Source organism: Akebia trifoliata, chromosome 4 (assembly GCF_017979445.1).
Source record: "Akebia trifoliata isolate Shusen 1 chromosome 4, ASM1797944v1, whole genome shotgun sequence".
NCBI classification, from domain to species: domain Eukaryota; kingdom Viridiplantae; phylum Streptophyta; class Magnoliopsida; order Ranunculales; family Lardizabalaceae; genus Akebia; species Akebia trifoliata.
Genome location: NC_141378.1, coordinates 35,003,904 through 35,021,106, shown reverse-complemented (window position 1 = coordinate 35,021,106; position 17,203 = coordinate 35,003,904). Strand labels below are relative to the sequence as shown.

The window sequence follows — 17,203 nt, the reverse complement described above, 5'->3', positions numbered from 1 at the left end:
TTTGGCATATTTTGGCACTTGCTTCAAACACTCAATCAAAGGCATGTTGACTTGTACCTTCTTAAAAATCTCCAAGATGGCTTGATCAGATTCATCCTTCTTGGTTTTGGCAAACCTACTAGGAAAAGCCACACGAGCAAAAAGACTATAATCGAAAGAATTTTTAGGGTTTTGCTCATTACCTCGAGGTTTCAAAGCCTTCTCAGATGATGAAGGACTAATCATTTCTGTCTTTGATGTGGTAGGATCTTTCTCTTTGTCCTTTTCCTCATTGTGGGTCACTTGGGCCTTCTTTAGGGTTTTGGGAACATCCACAAGGGTCTTACCACTCCTTGTCGTAACAGCTTTAGCTTGTTCGATATTTGGGTTGGGAACAGTGTTGCTAGGCAATTTTCCGCTCTCGGTTATCTTTCCCATGAAGTCTACCACTTGTCCCAACTACTTTTTCAACTCTACAATGTCTTTAGTGTGAGCCTGTTGACCTGTAACAAGAGCTTGAGTAGCAGTATTTAAATTCTGTTGCCCTTGAGCAAGGGACTTTAAAATCTCATTATAATTAGGAGCATTAGAATTTGTAGGCACATGAGGATTAGATACAAAGTTTTGAGGTACCTGAGGTCTCATCAAAAAAACCTGGAGGGCGTGGAAACACTTGCCCTTGTCCTTGAGGGTTCTGAATATTATCATTGTTGGCCTAACGTAAATTGGGGTGATCTCTAAGTCCAGGGTTATATGTGTTAGAGAAAGGGTTATACCTTTGTCCACCTTGATTACCTTGAAACCCAACAGTGTTAAGAGACTCCCATCCTTCATTATTGATCAGTTGGGGGCATTTGTCAGTTGGATGCCCTTGGGTACAACACACACCACAGATTTGAGCAACTTGTTGTACTTGTACTCCATTCACGTTCAATACCTGAGACAGAAGAGTATACATTTTATTAACTTTTTCCTCAAGAGTAGAGTTAGAAGATACCTCATTCACCCCACGAGTGGAGTTTAACACTCCTTCATATTATTGATAATTAAGAGCACGTTGGGCGAGCAACTCCTTAGCAACTTCAGGTGTCTTATCCACAAAAGAACCTCCAGCAGCAGCATCTAACAATTGACGTTCAAGAGGGAGGAGTCCCTCATAAAAGTAAGTAAGTAGATTTCCTTCCTTCATCCCATGTGAAGGACATGATGCAACTAAGCTCTTGAATCTCTCATAGTAGGCATAAAATGCCTCATCCTTCCTTTGCTCAATTCCAGTTATTTGCTTTCTCAAGACAGTAATCCTTGAGGCGGGGAAGTACTTAGTCAAAAACTCAGTCATCAACTTCTCCCATGTGTTGATATAGCCTGAAGGTAGATCAAACAACCAAGTCTTTGCCCTATCTTCAAGTGAGAAAGGGAATGACTTCAGCTTCAAAATGTTGAGATCCGCATTCTGTGGGCACATACTTGAACACACAAACTGAAACTCCTTGAGATGCTTATGAGGATCTTCATTAGTAAGCCCATGGAATTTGGGCAAATGGTGTAAAAACCCACTCTTCAGTTCAAACTCAGCTACTTTGCCGATTGCTGGTTCTGGATAAGTAATACAAGTTGGTGCGGTTCCCCCATCAGTTGAAGAAGACATTTGTCTAATGGTTTCAGCCATTGGTAATTCTTCTTCTTCACTTTCTTCTTCTAAATCAGGTATGTTTTCTTCCTCGTCTGACAAGGGATAGGAAGAGCTATCTGACTCTTCCGACTCTTCCCTTTCCTCTTGGTGAGGTGGGGGTTGATGTGCAACTTCTTTTAGCAAGGCCAAGCGTTTTGCAAGTTCTTGAGTCTTTCTTCTAACTGCGGACATTCATGGACCTGAACCCAAAAGTAAAGACAACAATATACAAGTTAGAGTTGAAAGAATAATAATAAGCTTCCCTTCCTAAAAACATCACAATGTGATCGCCATAGTGATAGGAAAGATTCATGTTAAAATTTCAATAAGTGTAACACAAGATATATTACATGCAAGCTCAACAAGTAAAATAGAATATTAACAAGTTAAATGACACTAAAACATAGGGATTTTGCAATCCCCGGCAGCGGCGCCATTTGATTGACCATATTTTTAGTCATCAATAAACCCTATAGAAGATTGTAGTAAAGTGATTTGTAGGGTATCGTTATTGGCCGGGGATTGCGGGTACTCCTATTCTAAAGAGTCATAACAAATTTTAGTTAGTTTAATTAACAAATTGAAAACAAACATATTACACAAATTTGTAGGGGTTTCAATTTTGGCGATTCGGATTAAAAAATAATAATAATAATAAAAAGAAAGAAATAATAAAAATAAAAATAAAAATTAAAGAAATAAATATTTACAATTGATCATCTTCTCTCACAATTCAGAAAATCAAATTCATTAAATGACTAATCAAATTGCTTCAACATAGATAACGAATTTTATGCCTTAATTACATATCCGAATTGAATCAAAGTGCAAGCCTAAAGAGATCATGCATCTTATAAATTCCTTCTTAGATAATCCCTAGGGTTTTGGAAAAGTCCATCACCTAGTTATTTTGATTAAGCAATCAAGTTAATACTTAGCGTATCCTTACAACTTCTTAAACAAATCATTAAGATCAAAAGGAATTATGATTCAATAACCTACTCTTCAAACCTATGGAAAAGTCCATGGCTAAAGAACATGCAATTTTCAGATCACAACTATTGTTCATAGTTTTTACCACTTTTAAATCATATTCCAAATCAATTAGGTGATTAGAGATACAATTATGGCTTCAATGACCGTTAATATCAAAGTTTTCAATATGACCAAACTGAAAATTCAGCATACATAATTAAAATTCACTGATTCATGTGTCTACATATCACCAATCCGAAAACATCAATTAATGAATCTGAAAGTCACTAACTCATTGAATTAAAATTTTCAACTTAAGAATCCAACAAGATGTTCTTTAATCCAAAAGCAACCAGGGTTGCAATAATAAAAATAAATAAAAGTCATAAGGGTTACACTTTTTAACACAACCAAAGAAGTTTGAGATGTGTTGGTGGTGATGTTCCTCACGGCGATGATGTTGATGGTTGAAAACGAATACAAGCAGCAACGTTGTAAACTTCTTGGCAATAATGTTGCTGAAAAATTTCAGCAACTTCTCCTTCTTCTTGACAGCAACTCGTTGGCCCCTAGTTCCCCAAGTTTCAGCCACTTCTTTCCTAAATAAAAGATTAAAAAAAAACCTAATAGAGAGAGAGCAAGAGAGAGAGAGCGAGAGAGATCTTCTTTTTTCTTTTTTTACACGTTCTTCTCTTCCTTCTTAGAAGCCAACAAAATCTCCTAAAAACAATATTCTAAATCTTATCCTCCAATAACAATATGTAAATTTGACTAATTAAAATAAAATAAAGTCCTAATATAATTAGGAAAATGGTGTTTTAATTGGAATTTTCGTGCACTAGATTTGGAGACTTTTAAAAATAAACCTCGTCAAATTTTTATCAAATTCGCGTCAAATTCGCGTCAACAGTGTACGTGTAGCAACTTCAAACCCAATTTTGACCTTGATACAGTCATTATCTCTCAAAACTCAAAACATGAAAGTTGTAGATCTTTTTGTCAGCGTTCCATACAATTTAGAATTATCTCAATTGGAGTTCGGATGAGAGAGTTATGCCCAGATTACGAAGCGATATCGAAATTGTCCAAAATCACCCAATTAATTTCGTTTTGCACTTAACACCTCCATTTGCATCCTAAATCAAAATAAAAGAATAATGAGTACATTTAGGCACTAAATATGTATAAATGACTAAATATTAAAGGAGAAAAATATGACATTTTGCATTCTTATCACTAGTGCAACAGTAGCAGGCGGTTCGGTCGATCTCTTTCTTTAGCTCTCCCTGATAGAGCTCTGCTATTAACTAAGTTAGGTGAGTAGCCTTTCGTATATGACTTATTTAGCTTTCCTAAATTGAGTACCTAATTCTTACTGCTTGTTCATTCCGGGTATGCGCAATCAGTACGATGGATTCCTTCTTTCGGTAAAGAATATAGATTAGGTTCAGAAATAGGATCCATCCCTCTTTTCTTAGACCGATTTATTTCGTTTCGGGATGGCTTTGCCTGAATCACGAGTCGTATTGGCTTACGATCACCTAACCACCTATGATAAAAAGACTAGTCAGTAAACTAAAGACAATCCAAGCGCTCCGATAATCTAACGTAAATTATATAAACTATATGTCGTAATTGGATAAAGGTGGATTTCTAACATTTTTGTACGTAAAATGATCTTATGTGTAAATCATGTGCTATGATGTGAATGTATGTGAGATACTTGTTCGACATGGCAAAAATGCCAAAATATTGTGTCCTTATTGCATAGCTTTCCATCTAGGGGCATATACTCTTCTAGAAAGCATGTCTTTAGACCTTTTATTTCCACATCAATCGACACTCTTCTTGGCATCTTTAGGATCAAGTTGAATTTTGATTTTGACATCTCTTGTGATAGCTCCATTGATTCTAAAGTCTTGATTATTGAGTGTGTGGGTGTGTGCGTCTTGTACATATAATATATAACTATGGTTAAGATAACCAGCTATCATGTTATCATAATCTAAAAAGTGTGACTAATTTTTGTTCAAGATGGATAAATAATAGGAATTGAAGAAGACATTCTACAATTAAGATCTGTATTTTGTTATTTTATTTATTGCCAACAAGTTTCTTTTCCTGGAGTATCTATTCAACTCACACTAGTAAGTTCACAAGCTCATATTGTTCAAAATAGATTTCATTTTGTTAATGAGTTAAAATCATGGTTTTTAAACTCGTCCGAGATCGAGATGTATCGCTCGAGTTAACTCGGTATCGAAGTTGAACGAGACCAACTCATAAAGTATTTTGAGACGACCGCGTATCATGAGATAAGCGAGTCGTCTTGGACGATATTTTCCAATATTTCAGGTGATATTAATGAGACAACGCAGAAAATGATTAAGTCACGAGTTAAATGGGATGTATCGGACGAGATTTTCAAAATCTCGTCCAAGTTAACCGAGACAAAAGAGTTAAAGCCTCAACCCTCTATTCTTTCACCCCCAAATCGATTTTTTTTAATTATATATTTTTTTGGGTCCATTTTTTTAATAGGAATCATTTCTAAATTTTTTTAGACTTTTTAAATAGTTAAAAACCATTGCCTAAATGTTGAATGAGATAACTCGAATGAGACGAGACGTATTGTCCGAGTCAACTTGGTATCGGAGCTGAACAAGACGAGACGTGATACCGAGTTTAAAAACCATGTTTAAAAATATGTGACCATGCCTTTGGGGTAGTTCTCAACTTGACCTATTGATGTATGGTTGTATATATATATTGATGTATGGTTGCATATATATATATATAGGGGGCGGTTCAAAGGACGTATGTAAAAACAATGGTTTTTCAAAAAATGGGTTAGAGGTTTTGGATTGAGCTGATTTTTTGCGAGGATGGTCACTATGATAAGAAGATCATCCTCCCAAAAATTCAGCTCAATCTGAAATTTCTTAATCCATCAAAAGTGATTTATAAATTATGGACAAAAATTGGTAAAAAATTGACGATCCACATTTTAAATCACTTTTAATGGGGTTAGAAGTTTCAGATTGGACTGATTTTTTTTTTTTTGGTAATCTTCCCATCATAGATATCATCCTCACAAAAAATTAACTCAATCCGAAACTTCTAACCCATATTTTTGAAATTTTATTAATGTTACATTATTTTTACATATATCTCTTGATCCTGACCCATATATATATCTTTTAATTTATGCAGGATAGGCTGTGTGCCTATATTGTATTATTTGTGTTGGACTGTTGTACAAAATACAAATAGATGCATGTACAATGTATGCATAATGTCACCAACAATTACAAAAATGGTCGTACAAATGTCATGGCCATGGTATCCTCATCTTTCGTCTTTCCTGATAGGGAAACCCAAAACATAATACATGTCTGATTGACCTATTCCTAGTTCCTACTGCACTCTACAATGTGTATCGATCTAATTGTTTTTATTATCTGAAGTTACATATTTAGTTGTTTTATTATCTGCAGTTGCAAGAGAGCTCCAACTAGAGCATATGGAGACTCAATTCACATTCCCTACCAAATCTCCTCCACTTCCATCCATCCATGGCATCTCTCCTTCCACTATTCGTTTTGGTTTTCATAATTGTTTCGATAAATTCAAAACCTCATTCAATCCAACACAGAGTAGTAGAATTGAAGAAACCATGAAAAATTCAAGCTCGGAGTCGATTCTTAGGCTCTCAAGTCTTGTTAAGGATGGAGAAGAACTTTCCTGTGAAAAATACAACAATTCGATCCGTAATCATTGCAAAGAAGGCGAGATCGATACATCCATGTCATTGCTCTCTAGAATGGAGGCTTTAGGGTTTCGTCCTAATTCAATGTCCTATATTTGTTTGATTGAATGTCTAGGAAATTTAGGCCGAACTCTTGAAGCCGATACGATCTTTCAAGAGATGAAATTGTCTGGGTTAGAGCCGAGGGTTAAAGCTTACAATGTTCTTCTCAGGGTGTTCTTGCGAAAAGGACTTCTAAGACTTGCAGATAAAGTGTTGGTGGAAATGCATGATCGAGGGGTCTCAAAGAATCAAGAAACCTACGACTTTTTTCTTGAGTACTATGTTCGTGCGGGGCGATTAGAAGATACTTGGTCTGTAATAAGCAAGATGAAGCGAGATGGCTTTAGTTTAAACTCTCGTGTTTACAGCAAACTTATTGGTCTTTATCGGGATAATGGGATGTGGAAGAAAGCGATGGGCCTCATGAGAGAGATGAAAGAGAGGGGGCTGTCTCTTGACAGACGGATGTATAACAGTATAATTGATACATTTGGTAAGTATGGTGAACTGAATGAAGCAGTCGAGGTGTTTGAGAATATGCAACGAGAAGGCATAAAGCCTGATATAATAACATGGAATTCTTTGATACGTTGGCATTGTAAGGCCGGGGATGTTTCTAATGCTCTTGAGTTTTTTAGTAAGATGCAAGAACAAGGGTTGTATCCGGATCCGAAGATATTCGTTATTATTATTAGTAAGTTGGGAGAAGAAGGGAAGTGGGATGTGATTAAGAACAACTTTGAAAGTATGAAGCTTAGAGGACTTCGCAGAAGTGGGGCCATTTATGCAGTTTTGGTGGATATCTATGGGCAATATGGGAGATTTCGGGATGCTGAGGAGTGTTTATTGGCTTTGAAGTCGGAGGGTTTACAGCTTTCAGCTAGCATGTTTTGTGCTCTAGCAAATGCTTACGCTCAACAGGTATTGTCTTGCTTTAATATTAATTGTTAGTTGGTGGCATGGTTTCAAAACTCGTCCGAGACCGAGACCGAGACGTATCGCCCAAGTCGTCTCGGTGTCAAACATGAACGAGATGGACGGACAAGTCAATTTTTCGAACAAGATTTAATACCTCAAATTCATTTTTTAAAATTTTGAACGAGATGTCTCAAACGTATTGGAAAACTCGTCCAAGACAACTCGGTATCTGGCATGGATGAGACGAGACACGAAACTGAGTTTTAAAACCATGGTTGGTGGTGTTAACTTTTTAGTATTTGTTCTTTAGCATATATGTTGTGCTTTTGTAGTTGTGATATATGGTTGAAAAACACTTTCCTTACTAGCTTAGTAAGATTTTAACTGTTACTAAGGGTCCTTGAGCTCAAATGGATTACCACATTGGCAATCCAACACCTCGACCTTCTAGATTTCATGTAAAGTCTCAGATTAGAAAATAAAAAATCAAAAAGTAATAATTTTTTGAGCTTGATCCAAGATTTTGAGAATGGATGGCTACCGAACTTCCATGGAACTCCCAAAATTAAAATTAAAATTCGATGGTGAAAAATAACATTTTTAGGAATTTTTTTTTTCAAAGTTTATAGAATTTTTTACTCTACAACCCTGTGGCATCAGATCATGTTTTTGGATGCCACAAGGTGAGCTCAACAACCCTTAGCAAGACTTGAATTCTTACTAAGTTAGTAAGACTTGTCGGACTCTATATGATTCTTGATTAAGTTGATGATTATGATTCAATTCATTATGCAGGGATTATGTGAACAGACTGTTAAGGTTCTTCAGCTTATGGAGGATGAAGGAATTGAGCCAAACCTTATAATGCTCAATTTATTGATCAATGCATTTGGTATTGCTCGGAGGCATTTGGAGGCACTGTCAGTTTTTCACCATATGAAGGAAATTGTAGGTTTGATTCTTTTACAAACTCTATTGTTAGAGAAGTTAAATTTTGAGAGCTTCTATTGCCACAGCAACTTTTAATAATGCCACCCCAAGATGCGTGCTAATTCTTTGGTGATTTACATATGAATTGGGGTGGCGTTGGGCAAAAGTTCGTGTGGCAATAGAAGCTCTCTAAATTTTCTCCAATGCCTTAACGTTTCTTCATCCAATCATTTATTCTACTAGTCCTTTCTGACATTACTAATAATGATAAAGTTATTGCTTCTGAAGGGCATCAGTCCTGATGTGGTTACCTATACTACACTCATGAAAGCATTTATCAGAGGAAGAAAGTTTGATCAGGTCAGTTATACCTTCGTCTTAGACTAATATATTTATAGATTTTATATTGCCAAACCAACTTCTTTATAACACAAATAATGAAATCAAATAAGGGTGTGGGGGTGGGTAACTATTATTCTTTTGAAGGTGCCAGCTAGCTTAGTTTGTAAAATCTATGGGTGATGATACCATATAGGCTTGGGTTCAATCACCGAGTTATTTTTTTGCATTAAAGACAGGCTTATTGAAAAAAAAAAAGGTGATTTAGACATACCCCTCAACAATTTGGTTAATATTAAAGATACCTCGTGTTTCAAACTGATGACATGCACCCTTTGACCTGAGGCTTGTATTTGAGACTAACAAAAAATGACCTAAATGCCCTTGTCTTCTAGAACCCTTGCTGTTCCCCCCCCCCCCCCCCCCCCCCCCCCAAAGAGGCCATACTTTTGACCTCTAGGATAAACCATTTTTATCCTATTCAACCTTGTTTTCTGTCTTTGCAGAAATCCCTGTTTTTTTCTTTTTACCCAAAAATTCATTCTACTTGAAAATCCAGATCTTGTTCTTGAGGTTTGAAGGTTAAATGAGTGTGAGATTGAGGACGAGGCTAAAACCCTAAAAATCTGCCACCTTCAAGGTGTTTTTTTTTTTTTGATAAATATAAATTATAATAATGAAGAAAGCGAGAAGAGGAGGCTGAGTTAGCCCCCAAATACAAGACAAAAAACAAAAAACAACAAGGAGATAACAAAGAAAAGAAAAACCCGTCGGCTGTGGGATGGAACTAAACACAAATAGCTTCCCAATTAAAAACAAAATCACTAGGGGAACCGCTGAGTTGGCCATCTTCAAGGTGTTAACCACTAGGGGAACCTATCTTTATCCTATTCAACCTTTTCTTCAATCCCTCATCTGCAATCTCTTGTAGAAATCCAGTATTTTTCTACCCAAAAATCAAACTTCCTACGTCTCCAAATACTGTCACTTGTTCTTGATATTTGAAGGTTGGAGGTTGGAGGAGAATCTTAAGGTCAAACCCGGAGGGAAAAATACTTAAAACTAAGGTTGAACTGTTGAAGATTACACTACTGGTTTTTAGTGGGGAATCAAGTGGTTTTTACCCAAATGTTGAAGACTAGAGCATTTAGGTCATTTATGTCAGTCTCTCCAAGGAGACCTAGGTCCAGGTAGGGGCTTGAATATTGGAACTTGATGAATGCATCACCTCCATTTATTTTCTTTCTTTGTTTCTTCCTCCTCTACCTCATTTCTTTTGGATATTTTGTGGGTCAGGTTGTGGGAATTTACAAGGAAATGGAATCTGTTGGATGCACTCCAGATAGAAAGGCTAGGGAGATGCTGCAGACTGCATCAATTGTCCTTGACCAGAGGCATGGTGAGTATTTCATTATATGTGCATTAATATGCAAGGTTTCTCTTGTTCACGCGTGCAAGTGTAACAGGTCGCACACCCAAACAGTGAACATTTTTCAAGAGTGGAGGTGTTGCTGCAAAGTTCACCGATCTATTTTTCCTCAGCCATATGTATATACAATCGATCTTGTTCCCTTTTTCCGAAAGGTTATCTTTCTTTTATTTATGTCATTTCTAATTCAAGTTGCTACTACGTTTACGACATGAAAAATAAGAGTAAATTACATTTTGACCCCTTGTGGTTTGGTATAATTCCATGTTGACCCCCTAATATTCTGACAAGTGCACTTAACTCCCCTAAAGTTATCAGACGACTTCACTTAGATCTCCTAATGTCTATTTCCAGTCAATAAAACAATTTAGAATTGCTTTTTTATTTTCATAAAGACTATTTTGTCCCTTTGAAAGAATTCGGAACAGAGGAATCATCGAAATTCCATTAATGGATGAATCACCAAAATAAAGCTTTATTCAGCCTGGGCATTTGTCTTTTTGAAATTCAATTTTCTTGCAATAAAAGATATAAAATGAAAGAGTTGAAATGGTAAAACTGTGAAATAAAATTGGAACATTTACTTCGTCCTTGACAAGGGAGATAAGTGAAAGTAAATAAATTTGTAAACCATTTTTGTCATCTCTTGTTAATCATCATCCATTCCATTGTACGCACTGCAGCCATTTTGAACTCAGCCATGACTCGACAAGAGCCCAAGTCAGAGAATACACAAAGAGGTAAGCCCTTGGATACTTGCATCTTTCCTTTTAAGCGATAGATTGTGGTCTAATATAAGTCTTTGAATGTTGGTTGGGTTGTTCTTACAATGGGGAGAAGTCATCCAAACACTTGAGAACTACCTTTAGAAAGATGGTTTAATTCTTCCTTTAATAAAGGAGGCTATAGGTATCCTTGTAAAGAGTATTTGGGCTGACAGCGATGCAACTTTGTTGTATCAAAATACAAAATAAGAAGTTGTCTAGACTCTTCTTATGTTCCTTCATTAACTTAGCCAAAAATAATGTCTCCATTTTTTTGGAAACTGTATTCCCTTGTTACAGTATAAAAATGTGATTTCTATGGCATTTCCCGCTATAATTCAATCCATTTAAAGTGTTTGTTAGTGTATAGTGTTCATAAACAACTGTAAAGCGATCTATATTTACATATACAAACCTTATTATGTGCAATCAAATGAACTAAATTTTCATGTATAAAGAACATATTTGAAACTGTTTATGTTATTCTGAGAATAATTTCAGAAACATCAGAAAACAGTAAACTACTAGGCCACTGGAACTGAAGGCTCAAGGTCGGTTTACGTCTGAGTCGGACAACACCCAATTCAATTTATTTATTGACACTTATATGTTTGCTCTGATTCAGTCAGGTCCCTTATGCAAGCGGCCAAGAGCTTGGAATAGGTTTAACTCCAGATCCAAACACAAATCTGGCTTAGTTGGATCCGACTGACTGAAATTTTGAACCTTCCCATAAGTGCTTTGTTCAAACTCTGTATTTTTCATGAAAAATTCTGTAACGGAATATCAGGATTTAAAAGATTTCGGATACTAAGAAAGTATGAGGATGCTAAGAAAGCCTAGAATGTATGTTAAAATGGTCATGAACTTGAGGTAAGGATGATTGCTGTCCAGCTTTCTGTATATCCAGGATGGTTGTAGCAAGTGTTGTCAAATGCGATTGCATATGCAAAATCTTAAAAAAAAATCACATATGCCATGCTCACATGTACGTGAATATGCTGTCCAGAGTATGCGATGGCATATGTGACGCATATTGTAGCATGTGATGGCATAATTTTCAATGGTCAGAAATACAACCGTTGGACACAGAATGTTTTTTTGTTTTTTTTTGCTTTAAATCACCCTTTTTTCCTATAAATACCCCCCCCCCCCCCCCAATACTTCATCTACAACACGTTCTCTACTCTTTACTACCTTCTTTCAGCTCCAATCTCTCTCTTTCTTCAATTATTCTAAAGTCTCTCAACTCTCAAGTTCTCACTCATTTACTCACTAGTCACTACTATCACTCATCACTCACTCTCAACTCTCAAGACTTGAAGATAAGAATCAAGAATCCTGTTCAAGTGAGGTCTTCTTATCATTCATTCAAGATTTCAAGTTCAAGAATCAAGTGTTCAACTTCAAACTTCAACCTTCAACCTTCAACTTCAAGAATCAAGAAGATTCAAGTTAAGAACTCAACTCAAGAATCAAGATTGATCAAGGGTCAAGGCATTTAAGCATTCAAGCATCACTCAAATTCAACTATCATTCTAAATTCTAATTTCTATCAACCTTCAAGGTTTCAACTCACTCAAGACAAGAAGACCTAAGAATCAAATCAAACTTCAACTATCAATCTATCATCATTCATCATCTTCTTTCTTTTCAACTAATACTACTCAAGTTGAGTTTGAGGTATTTATAATTTATATACTTTTGTGCTTTAATAGTTATTACTTGTAATTGTTTTTTTACTTTGCATTTTTACTTTTTAAAAATTAGAACTTAGAAATTAGTATGTCGTCCTCATCGGCCAACTCTTCCTAAATCTAATGATCCCGGTTGGAAATACGGTCATTACCGTAGTTTAAATGAAAAAAATCTAGTAGTCTGTGAGTTGTGTGGATACACTAGTAAAGGTGGTATTGCATGCCACAAACAACATTTAGTACACATGTTGGGATCAAATGGTAAGGCATGTGAAAAAGTTACTCCCGAAATCTAAAAAGAACTAATGGAATATATGGGCAAGATTTTAATAAAGAAACAAGATGAGTCCATAAATCTAGAAAGTTATATGGAAGGTGGTGGTCAAGAGGATGATGATGATATCATTGCTTACGATACCCCTCCTACATCGACAGGGCGTAGTAGACCACTAGTTCCACTAAGACTATTTCAAAGAGCTTCTAAAAGAACTTGTGCCCATGGTCCAATAGATAAGTGGTGTATATCACATCCGAAAGATGTGGTCGACCAAAGAGGAAAAGGTAAAGGTCCATACCAAACCACCATTGAATATAACACCAAAGATAGGAAAACTACCATTCAATATATAGCCAGTGGCTATATCAAGTTGGAATTGCATTTAACACTATCAAATTAAGGAGTTTCAAAGTAATTGTAAAGACAATAGGTCAACTTGGACCTGATCTCAAGTCAGCTTCTTATCATGAAATAAAAGAACCATGTCTTAAGAAAGAAGTGGAGTTCACCTAGGGTTTAGTCAATGGATATTGAGAATCATGGAAAACCTATGGGTGTACTCTAATGGCTGATGGATGGATTGATAAAACCGGTTGGTTAATAATTAACTTTTTAGTTAACTGTCCGATCGGAACAATGTTCCTCAAATCCATAGATGCATCAACCCATTCTCACACGACTGAGTGCCTTTTTCAATTGTTAGATAAACAATTGAGGAAATTGGTGAGGACAATGTTGTTCAAGTTGTAATGGACAACGCTGTTGCATATGTGGCTTCGGGTTGCCTATTAATGGATAAATACCCTCATTTGTATTGGTCTCCATATGCAATACATTGCATAGACCCAATTTTGGAGGACATAGGTAAATTGTATATCGATACCATAATGAAAGCTAGGTAGGTTATTGTTTTTATGTACAAGCATGCACCGTTACTACAACGAATGAGAGCACGTATAGGTGGAAACCTAATTAGGCTGGCAATCACTCGATTTGCATCAGCCTTCTTGACACTACAAAGCCTACACGGGAAAAATGCTGAACTTAGAACCTTCATAGTGTTGGCCAATTAGAACAATGGGCCCTGATCAAAGAAGACCAAAGGAAAATTAGTTGCCCAGACTTTTCTATCCCAATTTTTTTGAATAAGTGTCACAAAGGCCCTAGATAATGTCATGCCATTAGTTTCTGTTCTTCAATTAGTAGATGATGGGAAGCCTCCTATGGGCTATATTTACGATGCAATATAAAAAACTATTGAAAAGATTAAGTTAGTACACCAATATCGTGAAAGAAATTATAAACGTGTTGATGGATGCTATTTCCAAGAGATGGGGTAATCAAATGAAATCTTCATTATATTTGGCTGCTTACATTCTTAATCCAGTTGTATACTTCCAATCTGCCAATTAAGATGAGGCGGATTTGATGCATATGTCTAGATTTCTTAACGTGATGGAAAGAATGGTCCTTGATCAGGCAGAACAAGATGCAATATCGACACAGTTGGATCGTTACAAGAATTGTGAACGGATCTTTGGAAGAGATATAATCAGAAGGCATAGAATAATGAAAATTCCAAGTAAGTAGTATTTAGATTTAGACTTTAGTAAATATAACTTTGTTGAATAACTATTTTTATGTAGTATTTTATGTTTTTTGTCCTTTTTTGTCTTTTCCACTTATTAGACTTTGTAATCTCTTTAAAGCATAATTTGAACTTTGTAATTAATTAAGAAGTTAGATTTCTCTCAATTCAATTTGGTATCAGAGCCTATACCCCCATCGATCCCTTCTACCTCCATCGACCCCTTCTTTCTTGCTACAAACTCTATCGTCTCTCTCCCCTCTTACATCCATCTTCAACACCTCTAGTCTTTAGATTCAAACATCACCCCTACTAAGGTTTTTTGTCGCACCATGCGATAGAATACACTAAAGCCTAAGGCAACAATAGATTTGCTATTTTTTTGGTGGCTGTTAAGCCAAACGTTGGCCATTAGACTATCCTCAGAGACCTGTGGCAATTGCCTCTTAGCTGTTTAACACTTATGTGACCTACGACAACAGCAGAGGTGCTGTTTGGGACTTATGACAACAGTAGAGGTGCTGTTTGGGGCCTGCGACCATAATAGAAGTGTTGTTTGGGACTTACGACAACAACAAAGGTGTTGTTTGGGGCCTGCGATCACTGCAGACTCATCGTTTGGAAGCTGCAATCACTGTAGACCCTTTGTTTGGAGGTTGCAATCATTGTAGACCCACTTTTGGAGGTTGCGATCACTGTAAACCCTTTGCTTGGAGGCTGCGATCACAACTTGTTGTGCGAGTGTTGCGACGAAAGCAAACCTGCTGTTTTGGATGTTGAGATCACAGTAGCTTGCTGTTTGAGGGTTGCAACAACAACAAATTTGATGTTTGGAGGTTGAGGATTATAACAGCCGCAATACTGCTTCTTATTTGACCTCTCTTCAAACCAAAACACATATTTTTTTGATGGCCTCCGAGACGTCTTCTTCCTCGATCATCGGTAATAGTGATGGATTGGGAGGTCTTTCCTCTCATTCGACCGATTTTTTAAGCATCCAAATTACCACTGTAAAATCAGATAGTCCTAATTACTTTCTTTGGGCCCGATCGGTTGAAATGCTTACTGGTGAAAAAAGAATATCAGTTACCTCATAGGGGCGGACAAACAACTAGCACCGATTGACATTACTTATCCCCAATGATTTGCTAATGACTCTACGGTCCGTTCTTGACTAGTTACATTTATGTAACCACACATTGCTGCTGGTTTCATGTTCTTCAAGATAGCAAAATAGATATGGGATTCTGTAAAGAGTATCTACTCGCAATTTCAAAACAATGTCCGAATTTTAACTTAGAGCGTGAAATTTCCTGTCTTTCGCAAGGTGACTCTTTAGTCACCACCTATATATTACAGCTATGTGCTCCATGGGAAGAGTTGACCTTCTTCTCTTCGTCTTATGCTTGGAAGGATTCTATTGATGAGGCATTATATGTGTCGATTATGGATAAGAATTGAATTTTTTAGTTTGTAGCAGGGCCCCGAGATGAGTTTGAATATGCGAGAGTTCATTTATTGGGTATGGATCCCTTTTCGTCCCTACAAATTGCGTATTCTTATGTCTTAGCTGATGAGAGTTGTCGTACAACTATCCTACCCCACTTTTCAGGTAACCATTCTGCTATACTTGCTCGCATACCTTCTCCACAGCCTTCCAGCGAATCTCTACCTCCTAGTCAGTGACATAAGTGTGATCATTGTGGAAATTTGGATCACGTGAAGGCCCTTTGCTATGCACTTCATGGTCGTCCTAATCAACAACGTCAACTGTTTGATCGATCCTCAACTCATGTTGTCTCTCAGTCGACTACTGATCAGGTACTCCTTTTTACTACTAACTCCTCATCGGAGTTGGTCTCTATGTCCTTGGTTGAGCTTGACAAGTTCAAGAAATTCTTCAATCAGTTGGAAACTTCATCTCAACCAGACTCTACTGTCGTTCACTCAGGTACCTTTGCATCTGTATGCAGTGTTTCCACCACTTCCTTACCATGGATCATTGATTTTGGGGCCTTAGATAACATGACCGGTACGCCTTTTCTATTTAAAATCTATAGTGTTTGCTCTAGTTATCGCAAGATTCGCCTTACTGATGGTTCCTTATTTTCTATTGCTGGTCAAAGTTATTTTTCTATTATCCCCTTATCCTTAATCAATACACTGCATGTTCCTCAACTTATTACTAATCTTATTTCTGTTAGTAGCATTACCAAACATCTAAATTGCAGTGTAATTTTTTATCCCTCTTATTGTGTTTTTCAGGATCTGGAGTCGAAGATGACAATTGGCACTGAATGTGAAGTGAATGACTTGTATTTCTTGGACACGCCTGCTTTACCTACCACTCATTATGTTTCTCAGCTTAGTAGTAGTAACTAGTCTAATAAGGTATTTGTAATGCGTTGACACTTACGCTTAGGTCATACTTCCTTTAGATATTTGAAACACATATTCTATGCTTTATTTAATAATAACAATTTACTTGATTTTTTGTGTAAAACTTGTTGATTCGTTAAATATGTGTGTTCTCATTATCCTATTAGTATGAATACTACTGCGCCTATTATGTTTGACTTAATTCACTTTGATGTGTGGGGTCTTTCTCCCGTCATATCCACTCTCGGTTTTCGTTATTTTACCTTGTTCATTGATGACTACAGTCATATCACTTGGGTCTATCTTACGAAACACAAGAGTGAAGTATATGGGATCTTCAAGCATTTTCTTGCTATGGTTCATACCCAGTTTGGTCGTACCGTCAAGACTTTCCGTTCTTATATAGTGAGGTATTGAAGATTTGTTTAGAGTTTGACATTGAGCA

General features: G+C 36.6%; 1 protein-coding gene across 6 annotated transcripts; it reads left to right on the top strand.

Moving 5' to 3' along the window:
- Nucleotides 1-5,886: 5,886 nt before the first annotated feature.
- On the top strand, nucleotides 5,887-16,759 carry LOC147404791 (Tetratricopeptide repeat (TPR)-like superfamily protein). 6 transcript variants are annotated; one of them, XR_015177934.1, is made up of 7 exons: nucleotides 5,889-7,358; nucleotides 8,151-8,303; nucleotides 8,574-8,645; nucleotides 9,921-10,023; nucleotides 10,091-10,208; nucleotides 10,737-10,793; nucleotides 16,645-16,759. XR_015177934.1 is itself a non-coding variant. In XM_086440877.1 (5 exons), the coding sequence occupies exons 1-5, from the start codon at nucleotides 6,150-6,152 to the stop codon at nucleotides 10,108-10,110; spliced, it is 1,557 nt and encodes a 518-aa protein (XP_086297003.1). In that variant the 5' UTR covers nucleotides 5,889-6,149; the 3' UTR covers nucleotides 10,111-10,313. The 6 variants fall into 6 exon arrangements, 1 of the variants encoding a protein (XP_086297003.1); XR_015177935.1 differs by lacking the exon at nucleotides 16,645-16,759 and adding an exon at nucleotides 11,447-11,635; XR_015177932.1 differs by lacking the exon at nucleotides 16,645-16,759 and adding an exon at nucleotides 11,443-11,635.
- The last annotated feature ends 444 nt before the right edge of the window (nucleotides 16,760-17,203 follow it).

Coding starts and splice junctions, on each gene's coding strand:
- LOC147404791 (XM_086440877.1), top strand. CDS start 6,150: ATGGAGACTCAATTCACATTCCCTACCAAATCTCCTCCACTTCCATCC. Junction 7,359..8,150: donor CAAATGCTTACGCTCAACAG/GTATTGTCTTGC, acceptor TTCATTATGCAG/GGATTATGTGAACAGACTGT. Junction 8,646..9,920: donor GAGGAAGAAAGTTTGATCAG/GTCAGTTATACC, acceptor TTTGTGGGTCAG/GTTGTGGGAATTTACAAGGA.